The sequence below is a fragment of the Microcaecilia unicolor genome, chromosome 1, assembly GCF_901765095.1.
Source record: "Microcaecilia unicolor chromosome 1, aMicUni1.1, whole genome shotgun sequence".
Classification (NCBI taxonomy): domain Eukaryota; kingdom Metazoa; phylum Chordata; class Amphibia; order Gymnophiona; family Siphonopidae; genus Microcaecilia; species Microcaecilia unicolor.
In genome coordinates, this window is record NC_044031.1 from 71,543,341 (window position 1) to 71,569,682 (window position 26,342).

A 26,342-nucleotide genomic window follows, 5' to 3' on the forward strand; every position below is an offset into this window, starting at 1 on the left:
CCTAAATCATCATCTATTGGGGCAACTTTTTTATACCATTTTTCGTGTAGATGTTTTATTTCATATCAAGGCTTGGACAGTTTATGCTGATCCTCTTCAACTGTACCATTTTTGAGGAGGAAGCAGTAAAAAAGAAAATTATTGGAGGATGGTTTTGTGGCTCACTGATAATCGGGTAAATTTAATTCCCAGCTTGCAAAGCTATTCTTAGTTCACTATAATGTCATATGGATTATTATATTTCCTTCCTTTTTTGACAGAGTTTAAGTTGCTTTTTATATGACATTTCCACTTCTGTACTGTTAAAATGTAATACATTTATAAAATAAAAATATTAACGTAGCAAAATTTGGAACTAGGACCCGTGGCCTTAACAGATTTCTTTTTTCTTTAAACGATAGATGAAAAGTCATTCCTGGGATAAAAAGGATGGTGACTGATTACAGCAAGTATGCAAGAATATTTTCCATATAGAAAAGAAGTGGCTGAATGTTACATACCTTCTTTGCAGCTTTTGTCTGCATGCAGTGTGTTGTCTTGGAGTTACATCATAAGCACCATCACTGCTGTTGGTACTCCTCTTCCAGGGGTTGGTGAACCCAGGTGTCGGGCCGAATTGCTTTAATTCTCCTTGTCCCAAGTGGCTCCGTTCATCACAATAACAAAAGGCGCAGAGGTGTTTACTAATAGGGAAAGAAAAAATGTTACTATGTTTTCTTATCCAGAATTTGGACTCAATGCGGATTTTTTTTTAAATTGCAAATGAATTCCAGTCTTGATATAAATTAATATTTGCTGCAATCTCCATTTAATAGAACACTGGCTATTTGCCAGACTGTACTTTAACATGAAGAAAACAATAATATTCCTTGGTAATATAAATATACAGAATGAAAATTAAAGAGACTGGCATCAGAGCTAGGAATGCATCCTCATTTTAATTAGACTGTAATATCCTGTCGCTTAGACAGACAAAATCTTAAACATATTACTATCCCTGAATAGATTATAAACAAACCAAAATATCATGTTAATTCTGGAGAACTACACAGATCAAAGGCCTGCTCAGATACAGCATCAAGTAAATAATAGCTCAATAACTATTTACACTGTAAACATACACCACCAGGCTTTTAGCAGAAATCTAGATGAACAGTTTCAATACAAAAGAATGTGTCTTATAGTCTCAATATTCCAAAATGTATATACCACTTACACAGTTCAATGGGTTGCTTCCAATTTTTTTTTTTTTAAATACTTCCAGATCATTTGCCTCAAATATGAGACGGCATGAAATCAAATACTGCTAAATAAATACTCCTCTCCCATCTTTAAGTTGCCCAAGGTCGTGTCCAAAATCAGAAAGCACCCACAGACAAAAAATATACTAAAATTAAAACCACATATAAACCTGAAGTAATGCACATTCACCTTTGGCTGAAGGAAAGAAAAAAATAGTAACAGAAAGCACAAAGCTTTGTAATCATCGTAAGACTAGATTGCCAACTGGCTGAGAAGTCTTTTAGCTTCAACTCCGACAAATGTGACTCCAAAACAAAGGTATACCACATACCAGATGAAATTCAAAATGTCTCTATATAGCCAGTTCAATGCTGAACCACCATGAGTGGCTGAGAAGTTTAATATGACTTCTCCAACATTACCAATACTTCAGTCCAAAAAGAAATATAAAACAGTACACCATAAATAAGATGGCAGTCAAAACACCCCTGTACCATGGGCAACTATTAATCCCCTTCACACACCTGCTTCTGATTGTGATAAATACCACAACACTACCAGAGCTGCCCCTCTTTGCTCAATAGAGTTAGCAAGCTCTGTTCAAACCAGCTAGCAAAGCTAAGGTTTAAATGAGGCTAGCTGGGTAAACTTAGGAAAGTCACTACTTTTCCCTGGGACCAAGCAACAAGGAACAAATCTAAACTTTGGAATCCTGTTACTATTTGTCAACTGAATTTGTCACTGTCAAAGAGAGAAGAAGCTCGGTTCAATTAACTCACCATGGCACATCTCATGCTCTTAAGTTTGGCTGCCGGATAGAAAACTAATGATAGAGACTAAAAACCAGTGCGTTTTCTCTAGCGAAAAAGGTGCCGGTACTCAAATGCCAGACCACCCCTTCAGGGATGGGGTGATCACTGAGAGATCCACCCCACAATAGCCAGGCCCTCTGCAACCAGTCACAGAATCTATGACAAGGCAGAATTGATGTGTAGAGCCTGAGCTCTTCCATTAAAACTTAGGGGCCATGGATCAATTTTAGCAGACAATGGAAAAGGTGCAGGTACTCAGTACCCCCAAGTACTCCCTCAAAAAAAGCCCTGCTAAAAACCAACATTCTCTGCTTGAGTAATGGCAATTTAAAAGCACAGCTTTGATTGCTTGTGTTGGAGGTTTTTCTCTTTGTTCCAGCTAAAGATATTAAGAGCCTGAGAGTGTGCCTAGACTGCACATATTCTACAGTCTCACATTACTACTGCCTGCAACAAACAGTGGTAAAACACTGTTGCACATTTCAAGATGCCAAGGCTTTTATAAAATAATTTTCCAACTTGTATCAAAATGCTTTAAAACTCTTCTACTCCTTCTCACAATTACAGAAAGTGCAGTACATGGACGCCTCCACCTACATGCGGCAAGTTTCGCAATTCGCTGCCGCAGGGTGTGGTCCGCAATTCAATAATTCTACCAAAGAATAAAACATCTAGTCAACTTCCTTTGTATACTTTTGTTGGTCAGAAAAACAGTGTAAAACATTTCTCTTACCTCAAATGCAAGATAATCTTTCACATTGCATCGGTGTCTGCCATCTTAACGTTTGTTCCACCCATGCGTAGTGTTACATTTTTATAACGCTTCAAGGCTCAGAAGAATCTATAATCCCACCCCTTCTTATCATCATAGCACATTACATTGCAACTGTCCAATCAGTTTCTAGATTTAAGCCCCCGGGGGTCATGGTTCCTAATATGTAAATCCACCATTGCTCTTTGTAGCTGAGTGGGCTACCTACATCTCCTCCCTCTCTCCCCAGTTGGATCTGGTCTATGACACGCCATTTTATGTCTGACCAATCATGTTGCTCGGTCAGCCAGTGGTTTACAATAGGAGCTGTCAAGGTGGCCGTGTCAATTCAGTCCTACCTGCAGGCCCCGTGATTCACCCCAGCAAATCTCTACACAGTTATTGATGCAATTAGCAACACTAGTCATTACTAAAAACTATTTTTTTTATGAAAAATATTTTTATTTACAAGAACGGGGGGTGGCCATGGGTGCCTCACTAGCTCCGTCAGTGGCTACGCTCTTTGTGGCTGAGTTTGAACATAGGGTTGTTTACCCCTCTCCCTGGTTTGCCCATATTTCATTATGGTAGAGATTCCTAGATGATATTTTTTTTTTATATGGGAGGGCACGATTGAGCAATTACAAGCGTTTTTTGCATGGTTAAACACAAATTCTACAGCGTTACAGTTTACCATGACATGGAATACAAGGGAAATTGAATTTTTGGACACCAAAGTAATCATTGACCACTACAGTGTTCTGAAAAGAGATAGCTAGAAATAGCTTATTACATTTTCAAAGTTTCCACCCTTACAGGTTAAAAATGAGTCTTCCAATAAGTCAATTCTTAAGAATTACACAGATCTGCCCTAGAGATCAAGATTTTGAGGAACAAGCTAGAATATTATGGGAAAGGTTACAGCTCAGAGGCTATCTGTTTAAAGCTATCAAGAAAGCTTATCTGAGGGATATGCCCAACGTGAATTGTTATTGCAATCCTCCTATATAATAATTCTCACCTCCAACGTTCTATGCATCTTGCTGCCTGTGTTGACTTCTTCAGAGTTGGTCTGCTAGGCTCCGTAGCACAGGCTGAAGTCAGCAAACGCATTGTGACGTCAACATCAGAACCCGGGGTTTAAAAAAAACCCACCATGCCTCAAAGCTGATCCAACCCCCCACACACACAAACTGCCATACAGCTTGACAGCAACACAAAAAAAAAGGCTCGAGCCTGCCTGATGCCACTGACGCGCTCAACAGCCGCCCTCCCGAAACACCTGGGGGGGGGGGTGCAACATGACACCACCCCTCGGCGCATCAACCCCCTCCTCAGCGCATCACCCAAGCCCCCCCCCCCAAGTGCATTCTTGCCTGCCATGTGCACGCTGCTGGGGGGGGGGGGTGTCGATTCCGCTGATTCCCTGCTCCCTCTGCCTCAGAACAGGAAGTAGCCTGTTCTGGGGCAGGGGGAGCAGGGAACCAGCAGATCCGACACCCCCCCCCCCCCAGCAGCGTGCATCCGAGGCGAACCACCCCCACCGCCCTGCCCTTGCTACACCACTGGTCAAGGGAAGATGCTGGATAGAGGAGTAGAGAGGATAGGGAAGACAGAAGATACTGGATCAAGGAAGGATGGAAAGAAAGGAAATATGCTTGCTCAGGGAGAGAAGGGTAGGTAGACATGGTGGGAGTAGGGTGACAGAAGGGAGATGCTGAATTGGGATGGGGAAGAGAGAGGGAGGGAGGGAAGGAGGGGGGACCCTGAAACTCGGAGGGAGGGACCCTGAAACTCAGAGGGAGGGAGGGAGACCCTGAACCTCGGAGGGAGGGAGGGGGGGACCCTGGAACTGGGAGGGAGGGGATGACCCTGGCACTCCAAGAGAGAGAGGGAGTGGGGGATGACCCTGGAACTGGGAGGGAGGGGGGACCCCTGGCACACACACTCATTCTCACAGACACACTCGCACCCAGTCTCACTCTCTCACAGAGTCACTCTCTCACACACTCTCTCTCTCACAGAGTCACTCTCACACACAGTGGAGGAGTGGCCTAGTGGTTAGGGTGGTGGACTTTGGTCCTGGGGAACTGAGTTAGATTCCAGTGGGAAAGCGCGGGGTACAAATGTAACAACAACTTCAGGCACCTCCTTGTGACTCTGGGCAAGTCACTTAACCCTCCATTGCCCCATGTAAGCTGCATTGAGCCTGCCATGAGTGGGAAAGCGCGGGGTACAAATTTAACAACAACAACACACACTCTCTCTCTCACAGAGTCACTCTGAAACATACACACTCCGAGGAAAACCTTGCTAGCGTCCGTTTCATTTGTCAGAAACTGGCCTTTTTTACTAGTAGTCTAATAAAGACACAATAGAATAGTAGCATGGCGGGAAGTTCTAGAGTCACATCTTTGATTTTCAAATATTGGACTGTGTTACAGGTTCATCCTCACTGCAGGACAGAGCACTGATTGCTTATCGTAGGGGTAAAACTATTGGGGAAATGTTGTCTTACAAACGAGTGCAATATTTGCATAATCAGGATGATCTTATTGGCCATGGACAATGTGACAAGTGCCAGTGGTGTACATTGACGATACAGGGAATTGATTGGCAGGTACCGGGTAACGCCCAATGTTTTACAGCACGTCACAATACTGATTGTAATAGCAGTAATGTGATTTATATGATATGCTGCCCTTGTCAACTTATATATGTGGGCAAATCAATGAGACCGGTAAAATATAGGTTGAACAAACATAAATCAAGGATTCACATGGGCACCTTGACAGCCCCTATTGTAAACCATTTTATTGCCATTTTATGTCTGACCAATCATGTTGGATGACCGAGCAACATGATTGGTCAGACATAAAATGGCGTGTCATAGACCAGATCCAATTGGGGAGAGCGGGAGGAGATATAGACAGCCCACTCAGCTACAAAGAGCAATGGTGGATTTACACGTTAGGAACCATGACCCCTGGGGGCTTAAATCTAGAAACTGATTGGACAGCTGCAATGTAATGTGCTATGATGATAAGAAGGGGTGGGACTATAGATTCTGACGTTCTGAGCCTAGAAGCGTTATAAAAACGTAACATTACGCATGGGTGGAACAAACGTTAAGATGGCAGACACCGATGCAATGTGGAAAGATTATCTTGCATTTGAGGTAAGAGAAATGTTTTACACTGTTTTTCTGACCAACAAAAGTATAGAAAGGAAGTTGACTAGATGGTTTATTCTTTGGTAGAATTATTGAATTGCGGACCACACCCTGAGGCAGCAAATTGTGAAACATGCTGCATGTAGGTGGAGGTGTCCGTGTACTGCACTTTCTGTAATTTTGAGAAGGAGTAGAAGACTTTTAAAGCATTTTGATACAAGTTGGAAAATTATTTGATATGAATAAAGTTCACGATGGTTGGAATACAAAAGAAGTTTGAACCTGTGTGATGATATAAACAGTCTTAACGAGTGAACAGCTGGGTTGAAGAACACATCTACGGAGTTACCTTTGCTGATTGGTAGACCAACTAAGGCTTTTATAAAAACAGTGATGCACCTTTTGGTAGTATCACTATTGTTCTACTACAATGTTTTGTATACAGGTTTAACAACAAAGTTCATTTCAAAATTACAGATATTCTAAAATATGAAACGAGTTCAATTCTGGGAAAGCCCAAAAGAGAACAGGCCACACCATACTCTAAACTAGTTTGTCAATTATGGCAACATTTAAACTTCTTGTGATGATTATCCGTGTTTTGCAAGGAAAAGCCCTAGTTATCTGGTTGACAGGCATAACTGGTTCAGACTTAGATGTGATCTTAGGGTCTAGCCAGGGATCTCCGTTCAGTATTCCTTCAATGAGTAAAGTACATTTAGTATGCTTCAGAACTAAGATCTTCAATACCACCAGAAAGACTGGAGATGAAACCTGATCTTTAGAAAGGTAGTAAGAATTTTTCTGTTAAACTGGTCATTTCATGAAGTGTGCCCTAGTCTTAGTACTACTACCCAATTTACATTTACCTGTTCTTTCTCAATCATGATTTTACAGACTTTTATTGTGTCTGCTCTCAGTCACCTCTCTTCCAAGCTGAACAGCCCTAACTTGTTTAAGTCATTCAAAATAGGCGTATTATCATAAAATGCAAACATCTGCTCACCCTATGACTTAGACATATGTATGAAATAAGCGCATCATGCCAACTGAGTGATTTGTGTCTCCATAAAGATGTGAACAAGCGAAAAGAAAATACAAGAGGCTGTAAATTTAGCTTACTCACCAAGAGTCAAGGAAGATACTTCCAACTTCCAACAAACACCAGAGTAGTGTTGAAAGAATGCTCATAGGTATGTCCATTATTTAAATCATTGGAGCACGCCAAAATGGACAAGACTTCCTTGAGTCTTGGTGAGTAAGCTAAATTTACAACCTCTCTTGTATTTTCTTTTTGCTTGTACACATCTTTATGGAGATGCAAAGCACTCAGTTGGCACGATGCGCTTATTTCATACGTAACTCCAAGTTATAGGACGAGCACATGTTTGCATTTTATGACAGTAGCACTGAAGCTGTTTTCTAAGTATACAGAATAGTTCATTTTTGATAAATGTTTTTCGAAGCATAGAGTCTTGTTATCCTTTTGACAATGTGGCCTGTACACTACTGATACATTGATATGAATGGTTTATTTTTCAACCTTTTCAAGCAGCAGATTTTTCTTTTGTTGCTCATTTGCCTTTTATTATCCTATATAATAAAATGCACCTCCAACGTTCTGAAGCTGAGAAAGTGAAGCCTTCAAGCATTCCTGCAACGTTCCGGAACTACGTGTCGTCAATTGAGGAGATGGAGCCTTACAGAGCGCACAAATGCTTCAAGGCTTGAAGGCTTCACTTTCTCACACACTCACTCTCTCTCTCTCATACACAGACTCACACACACACTCTCTCTCACACACACTCTCTCTCTCACACACACACACACTCTGTCTCTCTCTCACACTCATTCTCTCATATACACACTCCATCTCTCACCCACACACTCTCTCTCAAACATACACTCTCCTAGGAAAGGGGGGCATAGAACTCGGAGGGAAGGGGGGGCCAAGAACTCGGAGGGGAGGAGAAAGAGGGAGGGAGGGAGGAGAGGGGAGGGAGGAGATGAGAGAGAAGGAGAGGAGAGGGGCCTGCACCTTGGACAGAAGGGGGGGCCTGGAACTCGGAAGGGAAGGAAGGGAAGGAGGGGTTATGGAACTCGGAGCCCCACACACACACACACTCACTACTCTGTCTCTCACATACACTCTCTCTCACACACTCATTCTCACACACACATACACTCTGTCTCTCACACAAACACACACACACTCTGTCTCTCTCTCACTCATTCTCTCTCTCACACACACACACTTGTCTCTCTCTCACTCATTCTCTCTCTCACACACACACACTCTGTCTCTCTCTCACACTCATTCTCTCATATACACACTCCATCTCTCACCCACACACTCTCTCTCTCAAACATACACTCTCCTAGGAAAGGGGGGCATAGAACTCGGAGGGAAGGGGGGGCCAAGAACTCGGAGGGGAGGAGAAAGAGGGAGGGAGGGAGGAGAGGGGAGGGAGGAGATGAGAGAGAAGGAGAGGAGAGGGGCCTGCACCTTGGACAGAAGGGGGGGCCTGGAACTCGGAAGGGAAGGAAGGGAAGGAGGGGTTATGGAACTCGGAGCCCCACACACACACACACTACTCTGTCTCTCACATACACTCTCTCTCACACACTCATTCTCACACACACATACACTCTGTCTCTCACACAAACACACACACACTCTGTCTCTCTCTCACTCATTCTCTCTCTCACACACATTTTCTCTCTCTCAAACATACATACTCCGAGGAAAACCTTGCTAGCGCCCGTTTCATTTGTGTCAGAAACGGGCCTGTTTCACTAGTACTTTATATAAACACAAAGAACATTTTTAGTAGTGTCTGGTGAGCAAACACTGTTCTACACGCTATTGTCTTTTACATCTCTCTCCCTCATGTAGGGCTATGACAGGGGTAGGCAAGTCCGGTCCTCGAGAGCCGCAGGCAGGTCAGGTTTTCAGGATATCCACAATGAATATGCAGGAGATAGATTTGCAAGCACTGCCTCCATGGTATGCAAATCTATCTCCTGCATATTCATTGTGGATATCCTGAAAACCTGACCTGCCTGCGGCTCTCGAGGACCGAAGTTGCCTACCCCGGGCTATGACATTTGCTTCTTTTGTGCTAGACCTTGAAAACAAATTTAGGATATTAGCAGATTGGACCCCCATAGCTTCTAAGAAATGGTTTCATTGGGGGAAGGCGTGGGTGGGCACCCACTATATTGGGGATGTTTTGTGGTTACCAGGGAGTGATTTGTTAGCTTTCTTTTTGTGCTAGACCTTGGAAACATCGTTTTATTGCACCATAAGGTTAGTGGTCTAGTGGTTCACTTGCACCTATTTTCTTAATGTCTTACCTTCTATTGTTGATATATTTTTATGGTTGATAAGTCAATGAATATCATAGACTTACTGCATTTAATCTGAACTTTCCTTTTATATATTTTATACTTTACTTTTTATATATGTATATTTACCATATAAGAACAGTATTTTATGTTACATATTTCCATTATTCATTATTTTTTTTGCCAAAAACTTATATAAGGACAGCACCATAGTACAATTAGCTTCATTTGCCATCATATTCAACTACAAACTTCAAACTATAGACAATGAAGATACCCCATTACCCTCCCTCCCAAACATATTTTTGCCAGAGCTTATTAAACAACATCAAACGTCTACATCTCATAGCAGTTAATTTATACATTTCAAACAGAAATTCCACTTTATGAACAATAGGGCGCACAGATAGTAATGTGTGTTGCTTCCAAGAACAGGCCAAAGCCAATTTTGCTGCTATAAAGAAATGGATTGCCAGTTTATGTTGTATCACAGTTATCTCCAGAGGCTTGAACTGTAGTAAGCAATATTACGCTTTACGCGTGTATTTCCATTGTAATACTTGTTGTACCAAGTTCAGCACTACAGTCCAATATGATTGAGACACTGAACAATTCCACCATATATGAAAAAAGGTTACCTATCACTACATTTTTGCCAGCACTAAACAGAAGCTTGTGAGTACACTTTATTTAAACGCTCTGGGGTGTAGTAGCACCAGTATAATATTTTTTAAAACATTTTCAGAAAGACATTGAGCCACTGAAGGCTTTAATAAGTGCCTGAATCCCTTCTCCCAAGTATCCAGGGTAAAGGTTGTTTGTAATGCTTTCTCCCATTGACATGTATAGCGGAGTTGGGGGTTAGTGTATAATAATAAAGCTAAGTACAGATGAGACACACTACCCCTTCTTCCTCCCCCCCATAGAGATCGTTCTAATGCTGTTTCTACTAAGCCCAATTCCTCCCATGCTCTCCTGCGAATGAAATCTTGCACCACCCAATAGTGAACGAGTTCTCTTCCTTCCAAACCATATTCTTCTACTACTACTACTTAATTCTATAGCGCTACAAGGCATACGCAGCGCTGTACACCATACACATAAAGACAGTCCCTGCTCAAAGAGCTTACAATCTAAATAGGACAAACAGACAGAACAATTAAGAGGTAAGGGAATTAAAGAGGTGGGGATAAAAGGTACAGGCAAGTGAGCAGTGATTAGGAGTCAATTATATTCTTCCTATAATTCATCAAAGATGAGTAACTTCCCATCATCCCAAAATTTTCCCAAAGTACTCAAACCATTGGAGGTCCATCTTCTATAAACCAGATCACTAGATCCAGAAGGGAATCCAGGGGCACACCGGAGAGCTGTCTGTAAATTATACTTGCGAGCAGCAAAAAAAAATTTGCAAATGGAATAGCATGTGTTCAAGGGAGAACCCTTTGAATAATTGCTAACAAATCACTCCCAGGTAGCCACAAAACATCCCCAATAGAGTGGGTGCCCACCCATGCCTTCTCCCAGTGAAACCATTTTGCTAATATCCTAAACTGTGCCGCTTGATAATAAAGATATATATTGGGAACTCCCATCCCCCGCCCTAGTAATTGTTTGGAAAAGCATGGATCGCCTCACCTGTGGTGGACATTTCCACCATATAAAGGTGAAGAGTTTACGATTGAGTTTTTCAAAGAAGCTCCAAGGGATCAGAAGCTGGAGAGCCAAAAATAAGTACAACAGTTTTGGCAATTACATCCTTCTTTCTAGCTTGAATACAACCCATCCATGATATGGTTAGCCCCTCCCATTTATCAAATTCGGCAAACAACTCTGGAAGCTTAATTGGAAAGTTAGCAGTATACAGCCCATCCACAGTGGGTGTAACATGGACCCCTAAATATCTGATGGATCTAGACGCCTAGGCAAATGGAAGGTCCATCTTTAACTGGACTATCCTTTGAGATGAAACTGTTAGGATTTCCAATTTCATCATATTGACCTTAAAGCCTGATACCAGTCCAAATTGTGTATTAATTTCCATAACCCGTTTTAAAGATGACTCTGGTGATGTTAGGGTCAAGAGCACATCATCCACAAAAAGCATAATTTTGTGTTCCCAGCACCCCCCTGAGCCCCCTAATCTCCTTCTCCCATCTAATCAGGCTAAGGGTTCTATAGAAATGGCAAAGAGTAGTGGAGAAACTGCACATCTCTGACAGGTACCCCTATGAAGCTCCAATGGTAGAGTATATGATCCATTAACTCTTAGGGTTGCAAGCGGGTTCTTACAGAGCAAATGTACCCATGATAATTATCTACTACTACTTATCACTTCTATAGCGCTACAAGGCATACGCAGCGCTGTACACCATACACAAAAAGACAGTCCCTGCTCAAAGAGCTCACAATCTAAATAGGACAGGCAAACAGACAGAACAACTAAGAGGTAAGGGAATTAAAGAGGTAGGGATAAAAGGTACAGGGCAAGTCAGTAGTGGTTTATCGCCCCCAATTCCCATCTGTTCCAGCACTGCAACCATAAAAGGCCAGTACACCCTGTCAAATGCTTTTTAAGCATCGACCTATAGTAATAATGCAGGTATCTTATCATCTTGGGCCTGTTGAAGCAGGTGCATCAAGCATCAGATATTGTCATACGTGTGATGCCCCACAATGAACCCGTATTAATTGTGGCAGCACCAACTGAAGTCTTTTAGCTTACATTTTCATGAATATTTTATAAACAGAGTTCAGTAAGGAGATCGGTCTGTAGGAGCTACATACTTGGGGATTTTTACCTGGCTTTAGCAGCAAGGTGACAGCCACCAACTGCCAAGAGTGAGGCCTCAAACACCCGCAGCAATATAGGTGCCAAGAATTTAGCAAAAAAAATTTTAAAACTTATTAGTAAATCCATCAGGGCTTAGGCCCTTATTATGGGTGAAACTTTTTATGGCCCACTGAGTTTAGATAATTGTTCTGCTTCTCCCTGTGACACCCAAAGAAGATCTACATCATTCAGATAGATCTTAATTTCTGCCTGGGTGGGCACCCACTCTGGTGTACATAGTCTTTCATAGAAATGATAGAATTCAGCCTTTATCTGCTCTAGTGAGGAGCAAATCGCAACAGATTAATTCATAATAGAAAAAATATAATTACGTTGTGATTGTTTTTTGAGCCTAGAGGCCAGCAATCTACTATCACAGTCACTAAATTCAAAGTGCTCCTGTTGTACTCACTGTAGCTGATCAGAAAACCCAGACATCTGAACCTCACTGAGCTCCAACCAAAGCTCATATAAGTGGTCAACTCTCATCATGTCAGATGAATCGCTCTTATGTTGTTTTTCTAATCTTACTTGCGCAGAGAGTTCTCTTGGGCAGACCTATGTTTGTGAAGATGGGCCTGCAAGGCTATGATATGTCCTCATATAACCACCTTTAGACCTTCCCAGAGTGTGAGGAGTGCAATGCCCTCAATATCGTTAAATTCTAAATATTCCTTAATATTTCTTTCGAAGAACCCACATTTTGTGGGTCCTGCAATAGGTCGCCATTCTTCCATCAATATTTAAGGCCCGAATTGCTATCCATTGTCTTAAGAATCATTATCACTGGTGCGCGTCTCAATAGATGGGATATGGAAGATGGAAATGTTGCAAAGCAGTTGCAACATTTCCACCTCCCAACCACAAATCTATACGAGATAATGTATTATGCTTAGGAGAGAAGCAAGCATAATCCCTCTCCCGGCCATGAGTGCAACACCATAAGTGCCATAAAGCTTTTAAGTGAGGTCCTATCCCATTTTGCACATTGCACTCTCTGTGCTGAGTTATCCAGAAGTGGGTCTATGGTAAAATTAAAATCCCCTCTCACAAATAATCCGACCCTCCCCATAGTGTGTGACACCAATTCTAAGCCCTCCAAAAAAGCCCCCAATCCTCATTAGGCGCATATATAGATAAAAATGTATACAATGTACACCCAAGGGTTAATTTGACTAACAAATAACGGCCTTCCTTATCTGGGATAACTTGATATACCTGCTAGGAGAAGGCAGAGGATAAAGCTATAAGCACTCCTCTTGATTTAGTATTGGAGCGATTTGATGCAAACATGATATTAGGGTATTGTTTATGCCTTACTCATTTTTCATGTTGTGGCTTAAAATGCGTTTCCTGAATAAACGCCACATCAGCTGAATTTCTTTAAACATCAGCTGACATTTTGCAGGAATATTGAGACCTTGGACAGAGTTAACATGTTTTAATTCTAACATTTGACCTATAGTCTCTAATATTCCATAGCATCAGCCACAAATTAAGAAACCGAATCCCCAGTTCCCACAATCCCCTCCACCCTACTTCCTCCCCAAAACCAGACAAGGCATGACAGTATCTCTAACCATGGTATGCCCATAGTAGAAAGAAATGAGTCTCATCTGTCAGCCCAATCTTATAAAGACAACGGCCTTTGCAGGTCCATCCTCCATCAAATCATGGGTTCATGGGTATCGTTACTATTATTCAAACGTCCAAAATTCTGTAGAGCACGTTTTTGCAACAGGTTGCAGTGGGGAGGGTAATTACTTCCCAGATACTTGCCTCCTGAATGGGTTTGTCCCTACTGTGTGATGAAAGAAATTCTTGTGCCACCTCTAGCGAGCAAACTTGGCACAGCTTAGCTTTTTAATAGCATACCAATGCGAATGGGTGTTACCACTAGTAGCGAATTCTCTCCTCCCGCAGCTGTTGAGTCAGGGATGTAACTCACTCCTCATTTTTGAGGGCAGTGATCGAGAGGTCTTGAAATATCTCTATCAGATAACTGTCCCACTCAACAGGGGTAGCCGCCCTCACTTTAGTCAACACTGCTTCTTTTATTTTGAATTCAGTAAAGCACACAACAAATCTTTAGAGAAATTAGATGTTCTAGTCCCCAAGGATCGGTGCGCTTTTTCAGTGTGAATAGAAGACAGTTCTCAAGGTTGTGATGGCTCTGATAGTATGGTGGCTGCTATATGCTGTGCCACCGATTCACTATACAAATATTCCAGTATCTCTGGCACTCCCTGAATCTGCAAATTAGAGCGGCGGCTCCTGTTTTCAAGATCTCCCACTTTTTCCAATAGATACCTGTCTCTTTCGTGATCACTCAGCTGCTTTTCCATCGCGCTCGTTGCTTCCGAGTATTCTTCCAGGCCTACTTCTATTTCAGCCACGCACTGTCCCAGCTCCATTATTTCACCAAGGAGATCGGTGCAAACTCCTTCCGAACAGCTTTAAGATCGGCTTTAATTTCTTAAAGCCAGGAGAAGATAGTCACCATCGAATCCTGTTGCGATAATGATATTGGCATGGAGTCTGCAAGCGGGGGCTCTCCCACTGGTGTTTGTTGCACTTCTGCCACATTTCTGCCGGGATCCTCACGGTCCAAGTCCAGGGCTGCTGTCCTTTGCTGATACGCATAAGCATGTAAATCTACTTTCTTAGAGCGGGGTACTAACCTTCCCCAATCTAATTCCACTCTCCCACTGCTTAAAGCTTTGAGATATCGCTATTTTGTTCTCAAGGAGGACTGCAGAGGAAGCTAATAATTAACAGAAGCACAGGAGCTCCTTACTCAAGCAGCCATTCAGGTTGGTGACGTCACTTTCTCGCCACTTCCTCCTAATATTTTTGGAAAGAGTAAACAAATGATTCACGTCTACCCACTCCATTCATTATTTTATAGACCTCTATCATATCTCCACTCAGCCATCTTTTCTCCAAGCTGAAGAGCCCTAGACACTTCAGTCTCTCCTCATAGTGAAGACCGTCCCAACCCCTTTATCATTTTCATCGCTCTTCTCTGTACCTTTTCTAATTCCACTATATCTTTTTTGAGATGCGGTGACCAGAATTGAACACAATATTCGAGGTGCGGTCACACCATGGACAGATACAAAGGTATTATAATGTCTTAAGTATGTAAGTATTGCCATACTGGGAAAGACCAAAGGTCCATCAAGCCCAGCATCCTGTTTCCAACAGTGGCCAATCCAGGTCACAAATACCCGGCAAGATCCCAAAAAAGTACAAATCATTCTATACTGCTTATCTAAGAAATAGTGGATTTTCCCAAAGTCCATTTAATAATGGTTTATGGACTTTTTCTTTAGGAAGCCATCTAAACCTTTTTTAAACTCCGCTAAGCTATCCGCCTTTACCACATTCTCTGGCAACGAATTCCAGAGTTTAATTACACATTGAGTGAAGAAAAATTTCTCTGATTCGTTTTAAATTTACCTACATTGTAGCTTCATCGCATGCCCCCTAGTCCTAGTATTTTTGGAAAGCGTAATCAGATGCTTCACAACTACCCATTCAACTCCACTCATTATTTTATAGACCTCTCTATCTCCCCTCAGCCGCCTTTTCTCCAAGCTGAAGAGCCCTAGCCGCTTTAGCCTTTCCTCATAGGGAAGTCTTCCCATCCCCTTTATCATTTTTGTCGCCCTTCTCTGCACCTTTTCTAATTCCACTATATCTTTTTTGAGATACGGCAACCAGAATAGAACACAATATTCGAGGTGTGGTTGCACCATGGTGCAATACAAAGGCATTATAACATCCTCATTTTTGTTTTCCATTCCTTTCCTTATAATACCTAACATTCTATTTGTTTTCTTAGCTGCAACAGCACACTGAGCAGAAGGTTTCAACATATCATCAATGACGACACCTAGATCCCTTTCTTGGTCTGTGACTCCTAACGTGGAACCTTGCATGATGTAGCTATAATTCGGGTTCCTCTTTCCCACATGCATCACTTTGCACTTGGCTCACATTAAATGTCATCTGCCATTTAGACGCCCAGTGTCCCAGTTTCGTAAGGTCCTCTTGTAATTTTTCCACAATCCTCCCGCCATTTAACGACTTTGAATAATTTTGTGTCATCAGCAAATTTAATTACCTCACTAGTTACGCCCATCTCTAGGTCATTTATAAATATGTTAAAAAGCAGCGGTCCCAGCACAGACCCCTGAGGAACCCCAACAACTACCCTTCTCCATTGAGAATACTGACCATTTAACCCTACTCTCTGTTTTCTTTTAACCAGTTTTTAATCCACAATAGAACACTACCTCCTATCCCATGACTCTCCAATTTCCTCTGGAGTCTTTCATGAGGTACTTTGTCAAACGCCTTCTGAAAATCCAGATACACAATATCAACTGGCTCACCTTTATCCACATGTTTGTTCACCCCTTCAAAGAAATATAGTAGATTGGTGAAGCAAGATTTCCCTTCACTAAACTCATGTTGATTTTGTCTCATTAATCCATGCTTTTGAATATGCTCTGTAATTTTGTTCTTTAAATCAGTCTCTACCATTTTACCCGGTACCAACGTCAGAGTCACCGGTCTATAATTTCCCGGATCTCCTCTGGAACCTTTTTAAAAAATCGGCATTACACTGGCCACCCTCCAATCTTCCGGTACCACGCTCAATTTTAAGGATAAATTGCATATTACTAACATTAACTCCGCAAGTTCATTTTTCAGTTCTATCAGTACTCTGGGATGAATACCATCCAGTCCAGGAGATTTGCTACTCTTCAGCTCGCAGAACTGCCCCATTACATCCTCCAGGTTTACAGAGAATTCATTAAGTTTCTCCAACTCATCAGCTTCGAATACCATTTCTGACACTGGTATCCCACCCAAATCTTCCTCGGTGAAGACCGAAGCAAAGAATTCATTTAATCTCTCCGCTACGGTTTTGTCTTCCCTGATCGCCCCTTTTACTCCTCGGTCATCTAGCGGTCCAACCGATTCTTTTGCTGGCATCCTGTGTCACGACTATGGCCGTGACTACCCTCATACTTACCCTGTTTCAGGGAGTCAGTGGCTGTGCTGGCTTCTGCTTGTCTCTGTCTCTGTCTCTGTCTTAGTTTCTCTCTGGCTCTGTGTGCTGATTGCCCTACTGAACCTCACCTGTGTGGGCTATGCCTCTTCCAAGATGGCTGCCGCCTCTTCGTCTCTGCCAGTATCCAAGATGGCTCCCACTGTTACTTTCTATGGGATGCCTGCTCTGAGTGTCAAGCCTCTGTTTGGTTGCAAGGTGATTGCTGCACCTGTGGCTCTGGTGTGGATGGGCTTTATTAGTCACCTGAAGACTACAGTCCTGGCCTTTGCATTGCCATTCCCTCCGCAGTGCCTTAGGTCCCGAGGTTAGTGTGCTGTTAGCACCGTTTTGCTTTCCTTGTTATTTGTTCTATGGGTCTCCTACCCTTTTGTGGGTTTTCAGCCCTTCTGTATTTATTTGTTCTGTGGGTCTCCTACCCTTCTGTGGGTTTTCAGCCCTTCTGTGTTTATCGCTTGTGGGTTTCCAGCCCTTCTGTGTTTATAGCTCTGTTGGGTTTCAGCCCTTCTGTGTTTATAGCTCTGTAGGGTTTTAGCCCTTCTGTGTTTATCGCTTGTGGGTTTCCAGCCCTTCTGTGTTTATAGCTCTGTTGGGTTTCAGCCCTTCTGTGTTTTTAGCTCTGTAGGGTTTTAGCCCTTCCGTGTTTATCGCTTGTGGGTTTCCAGCCCTTCTGTGTGTATAGCTCTGTAGGGTTTCAGCCCTTCTGTGTTTTTTGCTCTATGGGTTTCCTACCCTTCTGTGTCTAGCTCTGCTTGCTCTCTGTGTTTGTTCCTAGTGTTAGATTAGCCTGCTTAGCTCCGTCTGGTTTGTAGCCTGTGCCTAGCTCTGCTAGTTCTCTGTGTTTGTTTCCTGTGTATGACTTGTTAGCTTGGGCACAGCTTTGTGGTTAGCTGGTGTATAGCTTTGCTAAGTCTCCTGAGTTTGTTCTGTGTATGTTTCCTGTGTATGACTTGTTAGCTTGGGCACAGCTTTGTGGTTAGCTGGTGTATAGCTTTGCTAAGTCTCCTGAGTTTGTTCTGTGTATGTTTCCTGTGTATGACTTGTTAGCTTGGGCACAGCTTTGTGGTTAGCTGGTGTATAGCTTTGCTAAGTCTCCTGAGTTTGTTCTGTGTATGTTTCCAGTGCATGACTTGTTAGCTTGGGCACAGCTTGTTGTTAGCTGGTTTATAGCTGTTCTAGTCTCCTGAGTTTTGCTCTGTGTATGTACCTGTGTATGACTGGTTGCCTGGGTATAGCGTTCCTATTAGCCTGGGTACAGTCTACTAGTCATTGGGTTGATTCCTGCTGACTGCCAGAACCCGGACTGTTCCGGCTTGTCTGCCTTGCCTTCGCCTAGGTGCCAGGGGGCACCCCTGGACCTTCCTTCCTGTTGTTCCTGTAAGTCCTACCGGCTGCCAGAACCTGAGGGCTCAACCCGAGGGGGAGGCAGTCAAGTGTAGGTGAAGCCTAGGTCCAGGGTGTTCCAGTTCCGTTCCAGTGTGTTCCAGTCCAGCGGGTTTCACCCCTGTATGTTCCTGTCCAGTGGGGCCACTCCAGTGTGTCCAGTCCAGCGGGCCCCACTCCAGTGCGCACCCGTCCGGTGCGTTCCAGTTCCGAGTGTTCCGGTGTAGAAATCCAGTCCGGAGTTCCGGTCCAGTTTTGTCTCCTCTCTACCTGGAGGGTGATTTTGCCTTAAAGGACTCACAAACCCCGCGCTCCCGGGGAAGAAGCCTGAAGGTATGCAAAGGACCTCGAGAGCGCGTCCCGCATGGGCGGGCACGCGACATCCTGCTTTTAATATACCTAAAAAAAATGTTTTACTATGTGTTTTGGCTTCCAATGCAATCTTTTTTTCGAAGTCCCTCTTAGCATTCCTTATCAGCCCTTTGCATTTGACTTGACATTCCTTATGCTGTTTCTTATTATTTTCAGTCGGTTCGCTCTTCCATTTTCTGTAGGATTTTCTTTTAGCTCTAATAGCTTCCTTCACCTCACTTTCTAACCATGCCAGCTGTCATTTGGTCTTCCGTCCTCCTTTTTTAATATGCAGAATATATTTGGCCTGGGCTTCCAGGATGGTGTTTTTGAACAGCATCCACGCCTGATGTAAATTTTTGACCCTCACAGCTGCTCCTCTAAGATTTTTTTTCACCGTTCTTCTCATTTTATCATAATCTCCTTTTTTAAAGTTAAATGCTAATGTATTTGATTTCCTATGTATACTTTTTTCAAAGCTAATATCAAATCCGATTATATTATGATCACTGTTATCAAGCGGCCCCAGCAACATTACCTCCCGCACCAGATCATGCGCTCCACTTTAGTTTTCCATTCCTTTCCTAATACCTAACATTCTATTTAGAGTTAGAATATATTGCACTAAATGAAAAATTAGATACAAATAGATCAAAAATTATGCAGGAAACGATACACATCTTGGAATCCCTATGGATTGAAATTCCATGTGTAAAAGTGAAAAGGATAGTGATAGAAGTGTATGACCGTCCGCCTGACCAGGATGAACAGATGTAGAAATATTATCGGAAATTAGGGAGGCTAACAAATTGGGCAACATGATAGTAATGGGTAATTTCACTTACCCTGATATTGACTGGGTGAATGTAACATCAGGGCATGCTAGGGAGGTAAACTTCCTTCATGAATTCAAGGACTGCTTTATGAAGCAGAGGGTACAGCCGACAAAAAAAGAAAAATTCTAGACCTCGTCCTTAGTGGAGCGCATGAGTTGGTGCGGGATGTAATGATAATGGGGCCGCTTGAAAACAGTGATCATAATATGATCAGATTTGTTATTAGCTTTGGAGTAAGTACACACAGGAAATCCAATATGTTAGTGTTTAACTTTCAAAAAGGAGACTATGATAAAATGAAAAGAATGGTGAAAAAAAAAACTAAGTGAAGCGGCTGCGAGGGTCAAAAATTTACATCAGGCATGGATGCTGTTTAAAAATATCATCCTGAAAGCCCACGCCAAATATATTCCACGTATTAAAAAAGGAGGGAGTAAGACCAAACGAAAACCGGCATGGTTAAAAAGTGAGGTGAAGGAAGCTATTAGAGCTAAAAGAAAATCCTTCAGAAAATGGAATAAGGAACCAACTGAAATTAATAAGCAGCAGCATACGGAATGTCAAGTCAAATGCAAAGCGCTGATAAGGAAGGCAAAGAGGGACTTTGAAAAAAAGATTACGTTGGAGGCAAACACAAATAGTAAAAACATTTTTTGGTATATTAAAAGCAAGAAGCCAGCAGAAGAATTGGTTGGACCACTAGATGACTGAGGGGTAAAAGGGGCAATCAGGGAAGACAAAGCCATAGCGGAGAAATTAAATGAATGCTTCGATCTTCACCGAGGAAGATTTGGGAGAGCTACCGGTGCCAGAAATGGTATTCAAAGCTGATGAGACAGAGAAACTGAATGAAATCTCTATAAACCTAGAAGATGTAATGGGGCAATTTGACAAATTGAAGAGAAGCAAATCTCCTGGACAAGATGGTATTCATCCCACAGTACTGATAGCATTGAAAAATGAACTGGCGGAACTATTGTTAGTAATATGTAATTTATCTTTAAAATCAATCTTTTAAGTGTATTTTTGTATTCTAGAATTCATGTGTTAAAAGGTCATATGGTTTTTCTTATGCACAAAAATTCACATGGTCACACAGCAATGTATATCACACCAGGGATCTTACAATTAGGGAAGCTTCTTTTTCTCCTGTAGTAGGATGAATCAAATTTTGATGTTAATATTAACTTGGAACACTGAGCATGTATCATATTTGAGGTGCCCTGTAGGTCTCCAAACGGGAGAGCAGAATGGACTAACATATATTTCAGATTTCTTCCTTTCTTGTGAGCAATCATGATATCGTTTGAGCACTTTCAGACAAAGGATATCATGATTGTTCACAAGAAAGAAGAAATCTAAAAATGTTAGTTCATTCTGCTCTCCCTGGATCATATCAGTTACATATGTTTCTTAGCTATTTATTCTTTTAACAACCATGGTGGGCATTTTTATTCTTGCAATCCAGTACCTTCTATTTTTTTAATCTGTTGGACCAGTCATGCTGAAGTCTGATTCTATACCATCTAGGTAAACCATTCTCTCCTTTTTTAAAGCTGCTGTTTTAGACTGACACTTTTGGTTATATGTTTTCTTTAACAGACACTAAGTTATATACAGTTTTTAGCCTTTTTATTGAAATTGATGTGGAGTATTTTTGGTTAAATACACTTTTTTTTTAATTGTATTTGAATGTGACTCTTTCAGCTAGGAACCTTTGTTTTAAATATATTTGTAAGTATTTGTGTTTGATCTTCCAGTATCTCTGCCTCTGATGCAGCTGTTTTTCAGGCAAAATATGGCCAAGTCGGGCACAGATGTTTGAATCCCTGGGAGCCTTTGAATAGCAATAAAGATTGTTGTTTTTTTTAATAAGGTCTCACTCTGTGGTACAACTGTACCTTGAACACTGTGTGTAATTCTGGTCACCACATCTCAAAAATGATATAGCGGAATTAGAAAAGGTACAGAGAAGGGTGACAAAAATGATAAAGGAGATGGGACAACTTTCATAGAGGAAAGGCTAAAGCGGCTGGGGCTCTTCAGCTTGAAAAAGGGATGGGGATTTCTCTAGAGGAAAGGATTAGAGCGGCTAGAGCTCTTCAGCTTGGAGAAGAAAAAGCTGAGCGGAGATACAATAGAAATCTATAAAATACTGAATGGAGTGAATGGGTAGAGGTGAATCGCTTGTTTACTCTTTACAAGAACTAGGGGGCATACAATGAAGCTACTAAGTAGTAAATTTTAAATGAGCTGGAGAAAATATTTTTCACTCAACATGTAATTAAACTCCACAAGAGAATGTGGTAAAAGCTGTTAGCTTAGCAGGGTTTTAAAAAGTTTGGATAATTTTCTGAAAGAAAAGTCCATAAGCCATTATTAAGATGGCCTTTGGAAAATCCACTGCTTATTTCTAGGATAAGCAGCATAAAATCTGTTTTGCTCTTGAGATCTTGCCAGGTACTTGTCACCTGGATTGGCCACTGCTGGACACAGGATACAAGGCTTGACAGACCTTTGGTCTGTCCCAGTATGGCAACGCTTATGTTCATGTTTTCTTGTCTCTCATTCATCTCCAGTGGGAAGTTATTCCATGCCCCTTTCTGAATAGAATGTATCCTTAGATTAATCTTAAGTAAGCCCCCACCCCCTTCCAGCCATAACCAGCACCACTACTTTCACTATTACAGAGAAGCAACTGCAACAATCTATGGAACAGAGGCAAAGCAAGGAGTCATCTGTCTCCAAGACAAGCACTTGAGAAAACACTCTTAACAACTCTGGTGCTAAGCCAATTTCCTATGACAAGCATTGTTCGCTCTTCCTTGACTGGACAAATACTTCAGAAGTGAGTGAATTCTCTCCTAAGCAGAACATCCTGCCTATTCTGAGAACTCTTCCTTCTGTCTAGAGTATGATGTATCCATTGGGACATTCAATGCCAATATCATCTGAATTGTAGCTTAAGCTGAACAGAACTGCTTATCTGTGCCAGGGATCCCTCTGCCAAGACTCACTGTGTTCCATAATCTAGCTTTCTCTTTTTTTTCTGAGCAGCTCACCTTCTGAAGAATGTTTTCTTTAATGCCCTTCCTTTTCAATGTCTCCTGGGAAGGTTTTATCTCCTCTAGCCATAAAAAAACAACTGGTGGTCAAAGCAAAAATCATATACTATCTACATATAGGATACATTAGGAAATCTATGACCTATACTACATTGACACATGCAAAGCAAGTAATAACAATATTTGAAAGAATAAAGATTCTATGGTTGCTTCCTTCTGATGTGAAGACACCATGGCTTTTGAAAACCATTCAAAAACCTTTTAATACAGGCAATTGACAATATCCAGGTATAAACTATTTTTTAATGATCTATTTAAAACAGGAAAGAGCAAGTGTTATAATATACTATCAGTTGCTCAAATACAATTTTGCTAAAGAAACTAACAGAGAAATTTCTTGATCAAAGCCAGTTGATAAGCTGTCCAATAAAAAAAAAAAAGGAGCAAAAAAATGTAATAGCAACACTGAAAGTCCCAATAAAATAAGAAAACATATTAAGAATGTTTACTTGAACCGACTCAAAAATTAATGTGTAAATTTAAGTGCCTTCCTGCTCCTCTGTAGTTCCACTGTACTGTCTGATAACTTGAAAGCAATACCAGGAAAACACAGGTCTCCATCATGCATCTTATACCAATTAAGCTACCCTCAAGTTTAGTAGCCGCTAACACTCAACAATGCTTTAAAACCCAACATTATATTCTAGGCTTACACACGCAGCTTCCTCTGCTTCATTGTTTAGTTTCAAGCCCTTCCATATCCCATCATTCAACTGCAGGTTGGCTTGCTCAGATTCTCACCTGTTATTGACTTCAAAACCAACAGAGGCAGTGGAATTTGCAAACTCCTCAGAAAATGAATGCTGAATTACAGGTGTTAGCTGCTCGTTGCTCTCTGTTTTTGCCTGGATAGTATCCTTCTCTGTAGATTGTTCTTTGATATCTGTATAGCCATTAAAAAAAATAAGTTTAGAAAGCATATCTTCTATTTATGGTATATTGTAGCTTTTTCATGGTAAAGTCCAATACTTTTCGTGACTATTTAAAAAGCTTAGGGAAGAACAATCTTAGGCTATCTCAGACAGGTCTAATATTAGACACTTTAGAACACGACATTTCCTATTTCAAATGAAAAACTTATGTGGTACTCACATAAAGAGCAATTTTCAAAGAGATTTCTAGAGGTGAAAAGTATTGTACCTGTGTAAACTGGCTGTAAATTATTCACCTGTAAGCAGGTAAAAGGATACATTTTCTTCAACAATGCATGCACATAAAAACATAAGATGTGCCATGTCAAACTAAAATGCCTCTGACAAACGCCTGCCCAATATATAACTATCCAGCAAACTCCCAAAGAGTTAGATCAGTTTTTGCTACTCAACCCTAGGAACAATTCCTTTACTAAAAGTGGAACATTGAATATAACAAATCAGATCAATAATCAGTGGCTTTCTGAAGTTGCCAAGGATAATAGCTCATGGAGATTTTCTCCAAGAACTTATCTAAACCCCTTTTAAAGCCAGCAATGCTGTTTTGACAATGTCTGCCAACAAGAAATTTCACAGCTTAGTTGTGCATTGAATGAAAAAGTAGTTCTTTCAATTTGTTATAATAGTTGGAGACATTATGGTATTCCTTATTTTATGCTCATTCCATTTCTGAATAATTCCTAACATGTTATTTTGTTTTTCTTACCAGTACTATCATCAACTTGAGGTATTAAATTTACTTTACATTTTTATTACATTTGTAGTCTACTTAACCTCCAAAGATGGATTACAGTCATAAGCAAAAAATTTCCAAACACCCTGAATAATTAGGAACACAATTCATAAACACTAGTAAAAAAGGCCCGTTTCAGTGAGAGATGAAACGGGCCCTAGCAAGGTTTTGTTGTCCTGCAAGCCTCCTGTTGCCCGGGCCCCCCTGCAGCCACCCATGGCCACCGACCCAGCTGTCCCTCAGCCCCCCTCCAGGCACCTGTCCTGTTGCTGGCGCTCCGTTATGCGGGTTCCGTCGGGAAAATAGCCGCCGAGGGGCAGGGGGAGATGGCGTTTTGTCAAGTGTCAGTGCTCCGCCCTCTTCTACTTCTATCCCTCTGCCTGTCGGTGTACCTCAAGGTTCTGTTCTTGGTCCCCTCCTCTTTTCTATCTACACTTCTTCCCTTGGTTCATTAATCTCATCCCATGGCTTTTCCTACCATCTCTATGCTGATGACTCCCAAATCTACCTTTCTACCCCTGATATCTCACCTTGCATCCAAACCAAAGTTTCAGCGTGCTTGTCTGACATTGCTGTCTGGATGTCTCAACGCCACCTGAAATTAAATATGACCAAAACCAAGCTTCTCATTTTTCCCCCCAAACCCATCTCCCCGCTCCCCCCGTTTTCTATTTCTGTTGATGGCTCTCTCATTCTCCCTGTCTCCTCAGCTCGAAACCTTGGGGTAATCTTTGACTCTTCTCTCTCCTTCTCTGCTCATATCCAGCAGATTGCCAAGACCTGTCGTTTCTTTCTTTACAACATCCGTAAAATCCGCCCCTTTCTTTCTGAGCACTCTACCAAAACCCTCATCCACACCCTTGTCACCTCTCGTTTAGACTACTGCAATCTGCTTCTTGCTGGCCTCCCACTTAGTCACCTCTCCCCTCTCCAGTCGGTTCAAAACTCTGCTGCCCATCTCGTCTTCCGCCAGGGTCGCTTTACTCATACTACCCCTCTCCTCAAGACCCTTCACTGGCTCCCTATCCATTTTCGCATCCTGTTCAAACTTCTTCTACTAACCTTTAAATGTACTCACTCTGCTGCTCCCCAGTATCTCTCCACACTCGTCCTTCCCTACACCCCTTCCCGTGCACTCCGCTCCATGGATAAATCCTTCTTATCTGTTCCCTTCTCCACTAATGCCAACTCCAGACTTCATGCCTTCTGTCTCGCTGCACCCTACGCCTGGAATAAACTTCCTGAGCCCCTACGTCTTGCCCCATCCTTGGCCACCTTTAAATCTAGACTGAAAGCCCACCTCTTTAACATTGCTTTTGACTCGTAACCACTTGTAACCACTCGCCTCCACCTCTCGTAACCACCTACCCTCCCTCTCTTCCTTCCCGTTCACATTAATTGATTTGATTACTTTATTTATTTTTTGTCTATTAGATTGTAAGCTCTTTGAGCAGGGACTGTCTTTCTTCTATGTTTGTGCAGCGCTGCGCACGCCTTGTAGCACTATAGAAATGCTAAATAGTAGTAGTAGTAGTCGTCATCACGTAGTGATGTGAGGAGGGGGCACACACATTCATGGGGAAAGCGGATATCTCGACGCCTCAACTTCCGGTGGTGGCTGAACGTTGAGGTTGTGAATTATGTGCGGATGGGGCGTGGCTGAGGGCAGGTCTATGAGTGACAGTGAGTGGTGCATGAGTGAGAGTGAGTGTTGCTGACAGCCTAGCCTACCAACACTGCA

At 42.0% G+C, this 26,342-nt stretch overlaps 1 protein-coding gene across 4 annotated transcripts in view; it reads right to left on the reverse strand.

The window, feature by feature from the left end:
* KMT2C (lysine methyltransferase 2C) overlaps nucleotides 1-26,342 on the reverse strand; it is a 917,733-nt gene that overhangs the window by 692,836 nt on the left and 198,555 nt on the right. For all 4 annotated transcript variants that reach the window (XM_030198371.1, XM_030198346.1, XM_030198363.1 and 1 more), the window contains 2 exons: nucleotides 23,678-23,819; nucleotides 501-683 (listed from right to left, as the gene is read on the reverse strand). In XM_030198371.1, coding sequence (XP_030054231.1) covers nucleotides 501-683; nucleotides 23,678-23,819 — 325 coding nt within the window. The remainder of the gene's footprint in view (nucleotides 1-500; nucleotides 684-23,677; nucleotides 23,820-26,342) is intronic.